Genomic DNA, 19,789 nt, shown 5'->3' on the forward strand with positions numbered 1-19,789 from the left:
AAACATATTAAAATATATTTTGTATTTGAGATTCAAATAGCCACCCTTTGCCTTGATGACAGCTTTGCACACTCTTGGCATTCTCTCAACTAGCTTCACCTGGAATGCTTTTCCAACAGTCTTGAAGGAGTTCCCACATATGCTGAGCACTTGTTGGTTGTTTTTCCTTCACTCTGCGGTCCAACTCCTCCCAAACCATCTCAATTGGGTTGAGGTCGGGTGATTGTGGAGGCCAGGTCATCTGATGCAGCACTACCATCACTCTCCTTCTTGATCAAATAGCCCTTACACAGCCTGGAGGTGTGTTGGGTCATTGTCCTATTGAAAAACAAATGATAGTCCCACTAAGCCCAAACCAGATGGGATGGCGTATCGCTGCAGAAGGCTGTGGTAGCCATGCTGGTTAAGTGTGTCTTGAATTTTATATAAATCACAGACAATGTCACCAGCAAAGCACTCCCACACCATCACACCTCCTCCTCCATGCTTCACGGTGGGAACCACACATGCGGAGATCATCCGTTCACCTACTCTGCGTCTCACAAAGACATGGCGGTTGGAACCAAAAATCGCAAATTTGGACTCATCAGACCAATGAACAGATTTCCACCAGTCCACCAGTCCATTGCTCATGTTTCTTGGCCCAAGCAAGTCTCTTCTTATTATTGGTGTCCTTTAGTAGTAGTTTCTTTGCAGCAATTCGACCATGAAGGCCTGATTCACGTAATCTTCTCTGAACAGTTGATGTTGAGATGTGTCTGTTACTTGTACTCTGTGAAGCATTTATTTGGGCTGCAATCTGAGGTGCAGTTAACTCTAATGAACTTATCCTCTGCAGCAGAGGTAACTCTGGGTCTTTCATTCCTGTGTCGGTCCTCATGAGAGTCAGTTTCATCATAGCGCTTGATGGTTTTTGCGACCGCACTTGAAGAAACTTTAAAAGTTCTTGAAATGTTCCATTGAAATGTTCCAGATTGACTGACCTTCATATCTTAAAGTAATGATGGACTGTCGTTTATCTTTGCTTATTTGAGCTGTTCTTGCCATAATATAGACTTAGTCTTTTACCAAATAGGGCTATCTTCTGTATACCATCCCTACCTTGTCACAACACAACTGATTGGCTCAAACGCATTAAGGAGGAAAAAAAAAAATCACAAATTAACTTCTAACAAGGCAACCTGTTAATTGAAATGCATTCCAGGTGACTACCTCATGAAGCTGGTTGAGAGAATGCCAATAGTGTGCAAAGCTGTCAACAAGGCAAAGGGTGGCTACTTTGAAGAATCTCCTAAATAAAATATAGTTTGATTTGTTTAACACTTTTTTGGTTACTCCATGATTCCATATGTGTTATTTCATAGTTTTGATGTCTTCACTATTATTCTACAATGTAAAAAATTAAATTAAAACTCTTGAAGGTGTGTCCAAACTTTGACTGATACTGTACTTTGGTTGTGCAAACCCAAATTTTTCATCAGCTGTCCGGGTGGCTGGTCTCAGACGATCCCACAGTTGAAGAAGCCGGATGTGGAGGTCCTGGGCTGGTATGGTTACACGTGGTCTGCGGTTGTGAGGCCGGTTGGACGTACTGCCGAATTCTCTAAAACAACATCGAAGGCGGCTTATGGTAGAGAAATGAACATTCTTCTCTGGCAACAACTCTGGTGGACCTCCTGCAGTCAGCATGCCAATTGCATGCTCCCTCAAAACCTGAGACATCTGTGGCATTGTGTTATGTGACAAATCTGCACCTTTTATTGTCCCCAGCACAAGGTGCACCTGTGTAATGTTCATGCTGTTTAATCAGCTTCTTGATATGCCACACCTGTCAGGTGGCTGGATTACCTTGGCAAAGGAGAAATGCACACTAACAGGGATGAATACAAATTTGTGCCAAAAAAACTGAGAAAAATAAGCTTTTTGTGGCTATGGAAAATGTCTGGGATCTTTTATTTCAGCTCATGAAACATGGTACCAACACTTTACATGTTGTGTTTATATTTTTGTTCAGTATAAATAAAATGTTGGCTATTTTTGCAGCCTATATTCGATTCTGGGAATTCCCTCCCTATGGCACTCGTAACTTGAACGCGCCTCGAGAGGAATATTTATCTCGCATAGAACACACAACAAGCCGACTAGGTAAATAGATCAACTATTCTACTATGGGGTTGTCCGATTTTTCTATTCATTACTCGTTTTGTTTGCAGGGGAAAAGTAAATGTGGACTACTCCAGCATCTATTTTTGGATGTGGCAGCAATGATTTTGCCGTGGCGAAGTGCCACAGCTAAATGACTGCAGTGGAAACACTGACACACACACCCCTGTTGTCAGGTGCTTTTGGTATGGGACAACAAGACAGTAAGTCCCTCCCTCCTCTGGAGATAGGCATGCGTTAAGACCATTGTATTTTCAGGTCCTTGTTCAAGCCAATGATAGCACACACACCAAGTCGCTCGTATCCATGCGTATACTTCAGACGCACCCCACACACACACGTTGTTTACCTTGAGGTCCTTGTTGAGGCCGATGATGGCGGTGGGGGTGAAGGCCAGGGAGAGGAAGTGGGAAAGGGGGAACCAGAACCAGAACTGGGTGAATACCAGCAGGCCCACCACTGACGGCATGTGGGTGTGTCCCGTCCTCGACTGCAGGGAGATGGTGACGTTACGGCCACCTGCACACACACACAGGGAGGACAGAATAGTTTTGACATAGTTGTGATAATACAGTTGTGATAATCTTTGTGCTTTGGCTACAAGGATCTTCCAGTTCAGTCAACCATAAATCAGAGAAATAGAGAGATGAAGACAACAAAAAGACAGAGTTAGGAGGGAAGCGCAAAAGGGGGATACAATAAAACTCGTTCTCAGACACTTCGGCACAAATGCGCTAAGAGTCTGGTGGACCAAAGCCTCAAACTTGGCCTTCGTTAGCCAATACAGACCGTGAGAAACTCCCGGCATATAGGCATTGGTTTAATCTAACAACCAATTATCTCCTATAACATGTTCCCCCTATACCTCCCCTGTATGTGTCTTGTGCACCTCTTATGGAGCCACGCCTCACAGTAGTGTGATTCGCAAAAAATAAATGACAAATATAGAATTCTATAGTCACTCCTACTAAGGCCAACTTAGAATAGTTGATGTCCAATGCTTACAGTGCATTCTGAAAGTATTCAGACCCCTTGACTTTTTCCACGTTACGTTACAGCCTTATTCTAAAATGGAATGTTTTTTGTTACCCCTCAATGTACACACAATACCCCATAATGACAAAGTAAAAACAGGTGTTTTGAAATTTTAGCAAATGTACAGTGGGGAAAAAAAGTCAGCCACCAATTGTGCAAGTTCTCCCACTTAAAAAGATGAGAGAGGCCTGTAATTTTCATCATAGGTACACGTCAACTATGACAGACAAAATGAGATTTTTTTTCTCCAGAAAATCACATTGTAGGATTTTTAATGAATTTATTTGCAAATTATGGTGGAAAATAAGTATTTGGTCAATAACAAAAGTTTCTCAATACTTTGTTATATACCCTTTGTTGGCAATGACACAGGTCAAACGTTTTCTGTAAGTCTTCACAAGGTTTTCACACACTGTTGCTGGTATTTTGGCCCATTCCTCCATGCAGATCTCCTCTAGAGCAGTGATGTTTTGGGGCTGTCGCTGGGCAACACAGACTTTCAACTCCCTCCAAAGATTTTCTATGGGGTTGAGATCTGGAGACTGGCTAGGCCACTCCAGGACCTTGAAATGCTTCTTACGAAGCTACTCCTTCGTTGCCCGGGCAGTGTGTTTGGGATCATTGTCATGCTGAAAGACCCAGCCACGTTTCATCTTCAATGCCCTTGCTGATGGAAGGAGGTTTTCACTCAAATTCTCACGATACATGGCCCCATTCATTCTTTCCTTTACACGGATCAGTCGTCCTGGTCCCTTTGCAGAAAAACAGCCCCAAAGCATGATGTTTCCACCCCCATGCTTCACAGTAGGTATGGTGTTCTTTGGATGCAACTCAGCATTCTTTGTCCTCCAAACACGACGAGTTGAGTTTTTACCAAAAAGTTATATTTTGGTTTCATCTGACCATATGACAGTCTCCCAATCCTCTTCTGGATCATCCAAATGCACTCTAGCAAACTTCAGACGGGCCTGGACATGTACTGGCTTAAGCAGGGGGACACGTCTGGCACTGCAGGATTTGAGTCCCTGGCGGCATAGTGTGTTACTGATGTTAGGCTTTGTTACTTTGGTCCCAGCTCTCTGCAGGTCATTCACTAGGTCCCCCCGTGTGGTTCTGGGATTTTTGCTTACCGTTCTTGTGATCATTTTGACCCCACGGGGTGAGATCTTGCGTGGGGCCCCAGATCGAGGGAGATTATCAGTGGTCTTGTATGTCTTCCATTTCCTAATAATTGCTCCCACAGTTGATTTCTTCAAACCAAGCTGCTTACCTATTGCAGATTCAGTCTTCCCAGCCTGGTGCAGGTCTACAATTTTGTTTCTGGTGTCCTTTGACAACTCTTTGGTCTTGGCCATAGTGGAGTTTGGAGTGTGACTGTTTGAGGTTGTGGACAGGTGTCTTTTATACTGATAACAAGTTCAAACAGGTGCCATTAATACAGGTAACGAGTGGAGGACAGAGGAGCCTCTTAAAGAAGACGTTACAGGTCTGTGAGAGCCAGAAATCTTGCTTGTTTGTAGGTGACCAAATACTTATTTTCCACCATCATTTTAAATAAATTCATTAAAAATCCTACAATGTGATTTTCTGGATTTTTTTCTCAATTTGTCTGTCATAGTTGACGTGTACCTATGATGAAAATTACAGGTCCCTCTCATCTTTTTAAGTGGGAGAACTTGCACAATTGGTGGCTGACTAAATACTTTTTTTCCCCACTGTATTAAAAATAAAAAAACAGAAATATCAAATGTACATAAATATATGGGGGATTGGAAATGATTAAGACAATTACATTGATGGAATCTACGATCTCTCTGCAATATTAAAAGCTGATTTCCCCCAGAAAAAAAAGAAACAAAAGACGAAGTATTCAGACCCAGTCTGAGGTCCTGAGCACTCTGGAGCAGGTTTTCATCAAGGACCTCTCTGTACTTTGCTCCGTTTATCTTTCCCCTCGATCCTGACTAGTCTCGCAGTCCCTGCCGCTGAAAAACCATGCTTCACCGTAGGGACGGTGCCAGGTTTCCTCCAGACGTGACGCTTGGCATTCAGGCCAAAGAGTTCAATCTTGGTTTCATCAGACCAGAGAATGTTGTTTCTCATGGTCTGAGAGTCCTTTAGGTGCCTTTTGGCAAACTCCAAGCGGGCTGTCATGTGCCTTTTACTGAAGAGTGGCCACTCTACCATAAATGCCTGATCTACCATAAATGCCTGCTGCAGAGATGGTTGTCCTTCTGGAAGGTTCTCCCATCTCCAAAGAGGAACTCTGGAGCTCTGTCAGAGTGACCATTGGGTTCTTGGTCACGTCCCTGACCAAGGCCCTTCTTCCCCGATTGCTCAGTTTGGCCGGGCGGCCAGCTCTAAGAAGAGTCTTAGTGGTTCCAAACTTCTTCCATTTAAGAATGTTGGAGGCCACTGTGTTCTTGGGGACCTTCAATGCTGCAGACATTTTTTGGTACCCTTCCCCAGATCTGTGCCTCGACACAATCCTGTCTCGGAGCTCTACGGACAATTCCTTCGACCTCATGGCTTGGTTTTTGCTCTGACATGCACTTTCAACTGTGGGACCTTATATAGACAGGTGTGTGCCTTTCCAAATCATGTCCAATGAATTACATTTACCACAGGTGGACTCCAGTCAAGTTGTAGAAACATCTCAAGGATGATCAATGCAAACAGGATGCACCTGAGCTCAATTTCGAGTCTCATAGCAAAGGGTCTGAATACTTATGTAAATAAGGTATTTCAGTTTTTAGTTTTTTTTTAAATAAATTTGCAGAAAATACTAAAAACCTGTTTTTGCTTTGTCATTATTGGGTATTGTGTGTAGATTTGATGAAGATAAAAAAATATATATATCATTTTTAGAATAAGGCTGTAACGTAACAAAATGTGGAAAAAGTCAAGGGCTCTGAATCCTTTCAGAATGCACTGTATATATGTAGCCTAGGCCTACTGGTTCTATTGAATTTGGGATCGATCGTCCCACAACAGTCCCAGAGTCTGTTTGGAATAGGCTATTTCTTTCCCGCACAGAACGACAAGCTGACTAATAGAATAGGTCAAATGTTCTACTATGGGGGATATTAGATTGACATAGGCTAGAGATTTTGCTGTTCATTACTCATCTTGTTGGCTGAGGAAAAGTAAATGTGGCAGTTATTCTAACATCTTCAAAGTGTGCATCGTAATTCGGTAAGAAGGACGCACACCGTTGCATATATAATTATAAGATGAGTAACCATAATCTAAATGTGATTTCTGTAATTCTGAGCACCGTGGGTGGATGCCCTAATCAGGTTACGTACCCAATGCATATGGGTCCGGTAAATTTCTCAAATGTCCATTTAAATTAAAATGCTGCCGGTCAAATGTCCGTGAACCCTGGTGTGCGTGCAAGCGTACAGTGAGCGTTTTTGTGTGTGCGTGCATGCGTACAGTGTACTTTTGTGTGTGGGGTCCCAGAGAGCTGCACATCATCATATCAAACGCTTGACACACACACACTCACACAGATGTGTATACGCATACCCCAAACACAGGCCGGAGCAGAAAGGCATACTCCACTGCTAACATTGGGCCTTATGTATTACCTCAACAGAAACCAGCAGGTCCCTCTGTGTTAAATGCTGTCTAAATACACATCAGGTGCGGGTGTATATAACCTGGTGTATACACAACCGAGCCTTGTTTCATTTTGAAGAATACTTAGTCAAATTTAACACTGGCAACAAGTTTAAATCAGAATTATGCTGTGTTTTTGTGTGCATGCATGTGCACTTTGTGTACACATTATAGTAAAGGAGCCTATATTGCTCTCATACTGCAGCAGGGTTTGTCTTTTGCAATATTTGTGTTCCCATAATGCTTTCAGCCAATCCGTGCCACTACAGCAACCGACAAGATCAAACTGGGAGACCCCGTTCTCCTGCCAAGATAAAGAACTCCGAAGTCCCCTCTGTTTTCTGTCACGTAAGACCGCCCAGACAAGATCTTAATACGGGATCGTTAGCCAGATAGCACACTGAAGCTCGCGCCTCTCCTCTCACTCTACTACCCTTAAAAACTGTCAGGCCACTGCTCCCAGATACATATCCATGTTTTGAGGCGACCTGAAAAGATACTGTACAGGCAGCTTCCACCTAAATAACCATCACTTCACTTCTACTGTACTACTTTGATTTCAGATGTGGATGTGGCGTATTAGTCAAGTTATGAGTTTTTTCTTTGGTGTGGGGTTGGATAATCTTATGAAATGTGACAGGCAGAAACTATTAGGGTTCCATTTCATGATCTCTGGTGCTCATTACCGAGGGTTTAGCCTTAGAAAGCAGCTCTCGCAAGAAACCGCACACTCCTCCGCACCTCTCTTCCTCCCACTCCCTCACTCCCTCCATCCTCCTCTCCATATTTGACTCCCAGAGGGCAGTGGAGGTCTATTATTCTACCTCTGCACCCCCAGCCCTTGACCTCCTAATCACAGCAAACACCACACACTCTTCTCTTATACTAGCCGTGCCAGGTCATTGTTTTACTGACATTTGTTCCCTTTTCACTTTTAAGCTTGTTAAACTAAAAAGTAATTGACCTGGTTCCATTGATCATCCTTGATATGTTTCTACAACTTGATTGGAGTCCACCTGCACGCTTCAATGGGGCAGAAGTCAGCGAGTTGTTTTGATTCTGGATGATCAGATTGCTAGCAAGAATGACAAGAAACTGCCATGTGGGGAATCATAAGTGGCTCGTTTCAGCTCGTTTCATCTTGTTCTTGATACCATGTCTTGTTTTGAGGTGTTTTGACTGATTTCATGTCAATGCTAATATGGCTGAAATTCGCTATCTAACCAACAACTTCAACTATGTATTTGAGAGACTGCAAGTGCTCATTGTGCAAATGTATTTATGTTTTCAATAAACATTAAAATGCAAATCAATTGATAACATTTTTGACATGCGTTTTTCTGGATTTTTTTGTTGTTATTCTATCTCTCACTGTTCAAATAAACCTACCATTAAAATTATAGACTGATCATTTCTTTGTCAGTGGGCAAACGTACAAAATCAGCAGGGGATCAAATACTTTTTTCCCTCACTGTATGTTAAAAAAGCATACTGCCTCCACCTCATTGCAAAGTGGTGTGTGACGCACTGAAGCCTATATGCACTTGAATAGCGAATGGAAATTGTGCTTCAATTACCAGTTGAGAAATAAAAATAGTCATTTAACACACGATTGCATTTAGAATTGTTATGCAATGATTGGGCTTATAAAAGCATGTTTCACTCCAGCAGCAACAAATGAGCTGTCTGACAGATTTCTGCTCATCATAGGCTCTGTATCTGTATGCTCTGCGCGTGTGATAAACATAACGACTAACGAAAATACACATGCGCCAATTTAATTCCACTAAATTATGAACCTATAGACCGATAAGCATGACCGGTCAAATGTATTTCCATCATTAAATAGGCTAAAAAGCATTATTTTGCAATGGGACTTTTTTTCTTCTCCCGGACAATTGGCCGGCTTTTCATTTATTCATTTTTTGGCCAAAAGCAGGCTAATAGTAATGAGCGATTTGTGCTTTTTGAGATCGGTTCAGGTTCGGTTCGATTACTTTTTTTTTTTTTTTCACGGTTATCGATTCAGATTATTTATTTGCACATTAAATACATTATAAAATAATGACATTAAAAGGATTAGAGCTTTTTAATAGAAATTCCAAAGCCAAAAATTGTGAACTTTCAATTGCCAAAACATTGAAAATATTCCATCGTCTCTGTCAGGGCCACATAGAAAAATAGGAAATTATTATGAAATAATAAAATATTTCAGTTGTGTATATTGCTTAGTTTTATTTGATGACTTTATAATTGTTAATTCCTTAAAGTCATCATCTCATCTCTGCTCAGGCAGTAGCAGCCAGCCAGCCAACAATCTAACGTTACAGTATCTCTGTTTTCCCCATACTGTACTGTCTTTAGACATCCTATTTAACTAGGCTAACCTGCCTAAGTATGCTGCAGAGCTGTCTGACAATCATTTTACTAGTTTTTCAAAGTAGATCAGGCAGACTGTCTCCATCCCGCTCTCTTGTCATTGTGTTGTAAACACATGTGTATCTAACCTAACGTAGCAGCCGTAAAATGGTATCCAACTAATAGACGTTGGTCAATTAGTTGTTTAATAACCACAAAAACAAAAAATTAAATTTTGGTTAATCTCTCAGCACTACCGGCTAACGGAAATCCTGGCGCGCATACACACACACAAATAAACACATAGACCGTCAGACTAACAGTAATCACAAGAGTCATGTTGCTGTTCTCAATGCTGGCCAGCCAGGTGCTAATGCATCGTAGCATGATCGCTTCCAGAGAAGGAAGTTGGGGAAAATCACAGGACACAGGGGTGGTCAAGCCCTGAGGGGCGGCTGGGACTTGACCCCCTGTAAATCTTGCCAACACACACACATATTCAGGCACACTTCCCCTAAACAGCAGACTGAAACAGATACACCCACGCATCTTCTGAAGAAATCCCACCGCTGCCACCAAATGTCAGTCACACACACTTGGACACAAGACACTGACCTGCATCCAGGATGCCCTGGGCCAGGATGGCCCCGAACTTGGCCATGACGTCATCGTGCTTGTCATTGATGACCTTGGAGTATAGCTGCCGGAACTGGTTCACCTGTGTCAGGAAAGCAACGAAAACCATTATGACTCAAACTCATTGTTCAGTTCATTTGGTGGGCCTCCACATTATAATCTAGCACTCTTATTCCATAAAATATACTTAAGTTCTTTGTTGTCCAGTTTTTGCCTCTGATAAAGTCAATATGCATGCCAAGGCCCACATTTGGAACTGACATGAAGCGAGAGCCACTATCACCTGGTTAGAAACTCACTAGACCCTTCTCAATAATAAATATATAAGAAGAAAGGGTTATATGGCTAAAACATTACCATTAATAATTCCATGTAACATATTTCAAAGGAAATTAAAAATGAGTCCTGTAAAGTAAGTGGCCCACCTGGGAGCGAGGCACTGAGGCACATACTCGACGAACACGATTTAACACAACTGCACCGGATCTCCTTCCTGTTTCAAGAACACTTGAAAACATCAGTGTGGCTTCACATTTAAACAGGCCCACCGCAATTAATGACAGCGTGGCTTCAACCATAAAAAATGTCACATAACGAAATAACCGAGAGAGGGTGTGTGTATGAAAGAAAAGTTTAGTTGAGCGTGTGTGTTTACATTACTGGCACGTACCGTGTGCGTGGCTTGAAATAAAAGTGTGCTGAGAAAAAAGCCAGCAGGCGGGCAGTCCCTAACAATATGGCAGTGTAGGCCTACATAAACAACCTGCATGTCCAAGGTGTACACACACACCCGCCGTACTGCCACGCTAGCTGCTATGCCACCATCATCAGTGACAGAGCACACCAAACAAAATCTGGAAAGATGCTGAAAATACCCCCCAGAGTAAACACGGGCACAAGTGTAGTGCCTCCTGCCGTTTCCAATTTAAAATGAGTCTCATTGAACAATCTTTCAAACCGCCCCGAGCTCAAAGGCTGTTGCTGTACAGGCCGATACCAGAGGATGCTTTGAAAATGGGTCTGGCATTTCTTAAACGGCTGTGACAGAGCTTGTTGTGCAAAACGGAGAAAGAGAGAGAGAGAGCAGCTCCTTTTAGCTAGCCTCCCCACCCTTTTCTCTTTCCTACCCTCTGCTGACTGATATCCCTTTCAAACAGAACCTGCCACCTTTTCTTTATATCTGAAAGGTATTACCGGCGACAAAGCCTGTACTTGTATTTCCGCCAACCAGCCTAGTCATGATTGCGGTAATGTTATTTCAAAGTCCCGCCAACCTCTCAGTATAAACGTCACCCTTCATCTTACCGTCTTTGGCATGGATTAAATCATGAACATTCTATTGTTGTTGTCTGACATTAAAGTTGTCTTTGTCATTATGAAAAAGTATAAACACAAAAACAGCAGTCTGCATGACATCGCAGCAGCCTGGTCCAAACAGCAACTTTACCTGCATTCTTTTGTGCACCCCCCATTTTTTTTTGGGATATGTCAATCTTGCAAGCCAGGCAACGAAAAGAAACATTCTAGACAATCTTTTAGCTTGTTGCTAGCTATCTAGCTGGCTAGCCAGCTCATATTATTACCAGAACATATCTGACAACGTTTTGAGTTTAACTGTAGCCAACTTTTTATTCACCATAACAGGAAAGTTAACACATTACAAGGTAATGTATGCGAGCTGCTAACTTACTGCTGTGAATGTGAAGAAATGAAAGCAGTGCATTTCTGTCTGGGGAATTTAGAGACGAATTTAGAGCTTACTGTCACGCCAGGTTACCATGAAAATGACTGCAACAACAGGGTCAAAGTTGAATGCCTCTTGCTCAGTTGCGGCTAAGCAATGGCTATATAGAAAGGCGAATGCTGACAAGAATGTGGTAAACATTTGGCTGTTTGAAAGGGCACCATATAAACATTCCCCAATTTATTATTTTTTCAGGCAACATACCGCAAATCCTATGTGAATCAGGTATCATTGTTAAATACCATTGCCTCAATTTCATTTTCTTTTGTCCTTTCATTTATTTTCTCACTCCCTCATTATACTCAGTATTAGGCACTGAGGCACATCATCGCTCAGTTGAAAGCCCCCTCGCTTGAAACAGACAGCTTTTGCTTAGGACCCAGAGCCCCCACTGGGACTGGTTAGGATTCAGCAGCAGAGAAGTTGAGGACTCAAAATAGAGAAAATGTCTATAGGTTAGCATAACATGCAAACAGATAATTCCACCATTAGCCATACAACAAATATATTTTAAAGTCTGTGAATAACAAAGTTACTGGTCGCCAATTTCTCTCCTAAATGTGGGCTGTGAATGGGATGGACTGTTTCACTTCCACTCACCTTGGGACAGGTGACCTCGGTCTGCTGGATCATGATGAGGGCCGATGAGATGAGGGCGCCCTGTCTCACATAGTTCACTGGGTCATTGGTCATGGGCTCCAGCAGGTTAATGGCCTCCTGAGAAGGGAGAAAGAACAAAATAACTTGTCAATGATAATAAAATACACAAATTAAACGAACACCTAGAAGACAACTTAAACAGAAAACAGGTAAATCCTCAAGACGAGGTTATCGTGTTGTTTAGAGTCCAAGTAAATTACTTAGACGTAGTTGGGTGCTACTCGCGTACGAGCACAGTACTTTGCTGTTCTACAGGAGGATAAGCCCCAGCTCCTTAAGGGAGAAGAGGCTCAGGTTGGTAAACAGTGAGCTCTCTCAGTCCAGTTAGGAACCTCTAGGCCAGTGTTTGGACCAGCGATCTCATGGGTATTAAGAGTTAAGCCTGGCAGAGGGTACCAGCTCAGCCGCTTGGCACAAGTTACCAGGGGCTTCTGAGGAAGGGCGGGCTCTGCTGTGCCAGGGCAAACCTCAGCACTCAGCAGTGAGGACCCAAGATGAGGCCTACACTTGAGATCTCTATTGGATTCATAGATTGAAAACATATTGCCCTTAAAGGGGAATGGAAACACTTTAAAAAAGTAAAGCTAAGCAAAGAGATGTATTCAATCCACTAATACTAAACATGTGCATTTAAATATGACGCCAATGTGTCATTGGTAGGTGCGCGCAAATAGTAAGTTTTGGCGCGGAGACTGAAAGTGAATGCTGCCACTGGGATGCTCGGGTGGCATTCAGGCCAAAGAGTTAAATCTTGGTTTCATCAGACCAGAGAACCTTGTTTCTCATGGTCTGAGAGTCCTTTACGTGCCTTTTGGCAAACTCCAAGTGGGCCTAGTCGGCTCGGGGATTAGAACCAGCGACCTTTCGGTTACTGGCACAACGCTCTTAACCACTAAGCTACCTGCCGCCCTAAAAGGTATTACTATTCTGATTTCAGATTATCAACCCTTACAAATAAAAAAAGAAGACTCGATATGCTTTAACATTTTCTCTATCTTAATTAGGAAGTTGTGCAAATGGCAGTTCTTTGGGGAAAAAGGCGTATAAAATACACATTTACACAGGTGTTTTTTCTTGAATGATTACCATTTGATTGATGTAGTGCTATTGTATGTCATATCATTTGAAAGAGCCATTTCCCAGCTTTCAAATTATGTATCATGTTTTCATACATGATTTGACACCAGCAAATTATGCTAATTAATAATTCAGGAATTCCAGAACTCTCCTACCGGTGATGCAATAATGCCAATATGGCAATTTACAGTTAGCTGGTGTTCTAAAGATTAGTGTTTCCATTCTCATGTAAAAATGATTTTTAATTCTGCATATTAAGACAAGCTTTAAAAAGGAATATATAAAAAAGGATTGGGTGAGCATAGAGGAACTTAAGTAACTGAATACTACACAAAACAAAGGGATTTAAGAACTGAACCACTCAGAATCTGTTCTCTTTGGTTTTAGTCTCTTAGCAGTGTGGAGTGGTCTTCCAAGGTCAGCAGAAGCCTACTACTTCCTCCCATCATGTCTCAATAATGAACAAGAAGGGGGCCTCCGTCTCCTTGTTCTTAGCTGCTCCACTCTGGTAATGACTGTAACCCACACTGCCGGCCCCCCAGAGGGCGGAGTCCGCTCTCCATGAGAGAAAACAAACCGATGACACGAGGTGGGGAAAATAAATGATTGGCTCCGAGCTCTCCGCTCCGCTTACCGTGGCAACGGCGTGCAGGGGGGCATGGCGTTAAACGGACACTGACGGAGCCTCAGCGACCACATCCTCTTTGTGATTGGTCTTGGTGCAGAGGTTTTAATTGCGGGTAATTACTGTCAGATTCAATCAGCAGAGCGAGCTGATGAAGACCATGGCATACAGACAGGGGCCTCAGTAGTACTGTAGGAAGACTTATCACTCCTCCTTTGGGCTAGGTGAGAGTTCTACACTGTCAGAAGTTTAAATACAGTGCCTTCAAAAAGTATTCACACCCCTTGATTTTGTCGCGTTATATGTTTTACTGAGATTTATTTGTCACTGGCCTTCGCACAATACCCTATACAGTAATCCCTCGTTTATCGCGGGGGTTACGTTCCGAAAATGACCCGCGATAAGTGAAATCTGCGAAATAGAAAACTTTTTTTTTTTACAATTAGCAACTATTACATGTATACAAATACAGTGACTCACGTCTTGAATTTATTGTTCACGAAGGCTTCTGCCTCAGCGGTATCCGCAGACGCCATCTCACCGTGCAGACAAACATTTTTAAGTCCAAAGCGTTTCTTAAACTTTTCAAACCAGCCCTTGCTTGCATTAAATGCGCTTGGCACTTTGTCAGCAGCACTTGCTGGGGGCCTGGCATCCTCTCCCACTGTGTCAGCAGCACTTGCTGAGGGCCCGGCATCCTCTCCCTCTTCCCCGTCACTGACAGCAAAGTTTTCATACAGCATTCTCGCTTTTGTGCAGATAACGTTTGTATCCAGGGTTATGTTTTTTTCCTGCAGTCATTAGTCCACAGAGCTAATGCCGTCTCCATCCGTACCATGGTCTTGTTGCGGACAGTTACAACCCCTTTTTGCATTCGTATTAAAATTGACTGCTGCTGTCGTCCTTATGTTTTTTTCCTCCTTCTTTATGTAACGAACGGAAGATTCATTGATTCCGTAATGGCGAGCAACGGCTGCATAGCTTTTACCTTCCCTTAGCATGTCCAGAAGTTTAACTTTATCTGAGATAGGTAGCATCTTCCGCCGTTTGGGCCCATCCGCAGGTGCTTTTGTCGGTCCAGGCCGTTTCGTCGACATTATGGGTTTAGGAGATGTTCGAAATTACAAGATAATTTGGCCAACTTAATGTAAATTTGCCAAGCTGTTTTATGTACGTACACATAACTGCACGAGACGACAAAATGATAGCACAATTCGTAGCATGTTTTGATACAAGAAGCGGGAGTGAGTTTTTAGCGAATCAGAATGCAGAGCACAATGCACCAAAAAAAAAAAAATGCATTATGAAAATCCGCGAAATAGCGAATCCGCGATAAGTGAACCGCGAAGTGGCGAGGGATCACTGTATTGTCAAAGTAGAATTCTGAATTTTTACAAATTAATACAAAATGAAAAGTTGAAATGTCTTGAGTTAATAAGTATTCAACCCCTTTGTTATGGCAAGCCTAAATAAGTTCAGGAGTAACAATTTGCTTAACAAGTCATAATATTTTGCATGGACTCTCTGTGTGTAATAATAGTGTTTAACATGATCTTTGAATGACTACCTCATCTCTGTAGTACACACATCAACATATCTGTAAGGTCGCTCAGTTGAGCAGTGAATTTCAAAAACAAATTCAACCACAAAGATCAGGGAGGTTTTCCAATGCCTCGCAAAGAAGGGCAGCTATTTGTAGACGGGTAAAATAAAAATAAAAGCAGACATTGAATATCCCTTTGAGCATGGTGAAGTTATTAATTACACTTTGGATGGTGTATCAATACTCCCAGTCACTACCAAGCTACAGGCGTCCTTCCTAACTCAGTTGCCAGAGAGGAAGGAAACCGCTCAGAGATTTCCCCATGAGGCCAATGGTGACTTATGGCTGTGGCTGTGATAGGAGAAAACGGAGGATGGATCAACAACATTGTAGTTACTCCACAATACTAGCCTAACTGACAGAGTGAAAAGAAGGAAGCATGTACAGAATACAAATATTCCAAAACATGCATTCTGTTTGCAACAAGTCACTAAAGTAATACTGCAGAAAATGTGGCAAAGCAATTCCATTTTTGTCCTGAATACAAAGTGTTATGTTTGGGGCAAATCCAATACAACACATTACTGACTACCACTTTCCATATGTTCAAGCATAGTGGTGGCTGTGTTGTGTTATGGGTACACTTGCAATCGTTAAGAACTGGGGAGTTTTTCAGGATAAAAAGAAAACTGAATGGAACTAAGCACAGAGAAAATCCTACAGGGAAACCTGGTTCATTCTGCTTTCCACCAGACACTGGGAGATGAATTCACCTTTCAGCAGGACAATAATCAAGGCCAAATCTACACTGGAGTTGCTTACCAAGAAGACAGTGGATTTTCCTGAGTGGCTGAGATATAGTTTGACTTAAATCTACTTCAAAATCTATGGCAAGACCATACAATGGTTGTCTAGCAACAATCAACAACCAATTTGAAGAATTTTGAAAATAATAAATGGGCAAATGTTGCACAATCCAGGTGTGGAAAGCTCTTAAGACACATACCCAGAAAGACAAAGGTGCATCTACAAATTATTGACTCAGGAGTGTGAATACTTATGTGAATTAGATTTCTGTATTTCATTTAGAAGAAATTTGAAAAACATCTATATTTTTTTTAACATGTTTTCATGACGGCGCACACCTTTGTAGTGACAGATAAGGCTGCATGAAAGAGGGTCCAATCCAAACCCTAGGCAGCGAGAACCTAAATAAAACTGCAATAAAAATATCCAAACACCCAGGTGTATAAATTATGGCAGAGGGCATGCGCTCCATCTAATAGTTTACCCACTGCTCCAGCCACATCATTATTCCTCTCCCCGAAGACTGACTCTGCTTGGGCTAAGGTACCTAAAAGTGATCAGCCCAAATCATTAAGCAATTCTGTACATGGTGGCAGCCTCTTCTCCCTCTCTATGTTACAGCCTTATTCTAAAATTGATTAAATTTTGTTTTTCCCCTCATCAAGTTGCACACAATATCCCATAATAACAAAGCAAAAAGCGATTTTTCGACATTTTGGCAAATGTATAAAAAAAATATATACAAAACGGAAATATCTACTGTTGAAGTCGGAAGTTTACATAAACCTTAGCCAAATACATTTACTACTCAGTTTTCACAATACCTGACATTTAATCCTAGTAAAAATTCCCTGTTTTAGGTCAGTTAGGATCACCATTTTATTTTAAGAACGTGAAATGTCAGAATAATAGTAGAGAGAATGATTTATTTCAGCTTTTATTTATTTCATCACATTCCCAGTGGGTCAGAAGTTTACATACACTCAATTTGTATTTGGTAGCATTGCCTTTAAATTGTTTAACCTGGGTCAAACGTTTCAGGTAGCCTTCCACAAGCTTCCCACAATAAGTTTGGTTAATTTTGGCCCATTCCTCCTGACAGAGCTGGTGTAACTGAGTCAGGTTTGTAGGCCTCCTTGCTCGCACACGCTTTTTCAGTTCTGCCCACACATTTTCTATAGGATTGAGGTCAGGGCTTTGTTATGGCCAATCCAATACCTTGACTTTGTTGTCCTTAAGCCATTTTGCCACAACTTTGGAAGTATGCTTGGGGTCATTGTCCATTTGGAAGACCCATTTGTGACCAAGCTTTAACTTCCTGACTGATGTCTTGAGATGTTGCTTCAATATATCCACATAATTTTCCATCCTCATGATGCCATCTATTTAGTGAAGTGCACCAGTCCCTCCTGCAGCAAAGCACCGCCACAGCATGATGCTGCCACCCCCGTGCTTCACGGTTGGGATGGTGTTCTTCGGCTTGCAAGCATACCCCCTTTTTCCTCCAAACATAACGATGGTCATTATGGCCAAACAGTTTTATTTTTGTTTCATCAGACCAGAGGACAGTTCACCAAAAAGTACGATATTTGTCCCCATGTGCAGTTGTAAACCATAGTCTGGCCTTTTTAATGGCGGTTTTGGAGAAGTGCCTTCTTCCTTGCTGAGCGGCCTTTCAGGTTATGTCGGTAAAGGACTTGTTTTACTGTGGATATACAGTGAGGGAAAAAAGTATTTGATCCCCTGCTGATTTTGTACGCTTGCCCACTGACAAAGAAATGATCCGTGTATAATTTTAATGGTAGGTTTATTTGAACAGTGAGAGACAGAATAACAACAAAAAAATCCAGAAAAACGCATGTCAAAAATGTTATAAATTGATTTGCATTTTAATGAGGGAAATAAGTATTTGACCCCCTCTCAATCAGAAAGATTTCTGGCTCCCAGGTGTCTTTTATACAGGTAACGAGCTGATATTAGGAGCACACTCTTAAAGGGAGTGCTCCTAATCTCAGCTTGTTACCTGTATAAAAAGAGACCTGTCCACAGAAGTAATCAATCAATCAGAATCCAAACTCTCCACCATGGCCAAGACCAAAGAGCTCTCCAAGGATGTCAGGGACAAGATTGTAGACCTACACAAGGCTGGAATGGGCTACAAGACCGTCGCCAAGCAGCTTGGTGAGAAGGTGACAACAGTTGGTGCGATTATTCGCAAATGGAAGAAACACAAAATAACTGTCAATCTCCCTCAGCCTGGGGCTCCATGCAAGATCTCACCTCGTGGAGTTGCAATGATCATGAGAACGGTGAGGAATCAGCCCAGAACTACACGGGAGGATCTTGTCAATGATCTCAAGGCAGCTGGGACCATAGTCACCAAGAAAACAATTGGTAACACACTACGCCGTGAAGGACTGAAATCCTGCAACGCCGCAAGGTCCCCCTGCTCAAGAAAGCACATATACAGTGGGGGAAAAAAGTATTTAGTCAGCCACCAATTGTGCAAGTTCTCCCACTTAAAAAGATGAGAGGCGCCTGTAATTTTCATCATAGGTACACGTCAACTATGACAGACAAAATGAGACTTTTTTTCTCCAGAAAATCACATTGTAGGATTTTTTATGAATTTATTTGCAAATTATGGTGGAAAATAAGTATTTTGTCAATAACAAAAGTTTCTCAATACTTTGTTATATACCCTTTGTTGGCAATGACACAGGTCAAACGTTTTCTGTAAGTCTTCACAAGGTTTTCACACACTGTTGCTGGTATTTTGGCCCATTCCTCCATGCAGATCTCCTCTAGAGCAGTGATGTTTTGGGGCTGTCGCTGGGCAACACAGACTTTCAACTCCCTCCAAAGATTTTCTATGGGGTTGAGATCTGGAGAGGGGCTAGGCCACTCCAGGACATTGAAATGCTTCTTACGAAGCCACTCCTTCGTTCCCGGGCGGTGTGTTTGGGATCATTGTCATACTGAAAGACCCAGCCACGTTTCATCTTAAATGCCCTTGCTGATGGAAGGAGGTTTTCACTCAAAATCTCACGATACATGGCCCCATTCATTCTTTCCTTTACACGGATCAGTCGTCCTGGTCCCTTTGCAGAAAAACAGCCCCAAAGCATGATGTTTCCACCCCCATGCTTCACAGTAGGTATGGTGTTCTTTGGATGCAACTCAGCATTCTTTGTCCTCCAAACACGACGAGTTGAGTTTTTACCAAAAAGTTCTATTTTGGTTTCATCTGACCATATGACATTCTCCCAATCCTCTTCTGGATCATCCAAATGCACTCTAGCAAACTTCAGACGGGCCTGGACATGTACTAGCTTAAGCAGGGGGACACGTCTGGCACTGCAGGATTTGAGTCCCTGGCGGCGTAGTGTGTTACTGATGGTAGGCTTTGTTAATCTGGTCCCAGCTCTCTGCAGGTCATTCACTAGGTCCCCCTGTGTGGTTCTTGTGATCATTTTGACCCCATGGGGTGAGATCTTGCGTGGAGCCCCAGATCGAG

At 42.3% G+C, this 19,789-nt stretch overlaps 1 protein-coding gene across 1 annotated transcript in view; it reads right to left on the reverse strand.

The window, feature by feature from the left end:
* The window catches only part of LOC121533768 (26S proteasome non-ATPase regulatory subunit 1), a 115,963-nt gene that overhangs the window by 15,925 nt on the left and 80,249 nt on the right, over nt 1–19,789 (reverse strand). The window contains exons 18-20 of the mRNA XM_041839992.2: nt 12,161–12,277; nt 9,796–9,898; nt 2,513–2,682 (exon numbers count right to left, since the gene is read on the reverse strand). Coding sequence (XP_041695926.2) covers nt 2,513–2,682; nt 9,796–9,898; nt 12,161–12,277 — 390 coding nt within the window. The remainder of the gene's footprint in view (nt 1–2,512; nt 2,683–9,795; nt 9,899–12,160; nt 12,278–19,789) is intronic.

The sequence above is a fragment of the Coregonus clupeaformis genome, chromosome 20 (genome assembly GCF_020615455.1).
Source record: "Coregonus clupeaformis isolate EN_2021a chromosome 20, ASM2061545v1, whole genome shotgun sequence".
Lineage (NCBI taxonomy): Eukaryota > Metazoa > Chordata > Actinopteri > Salmoniformes > Salmonidae > Coregonus > Coregonus clupeaformis.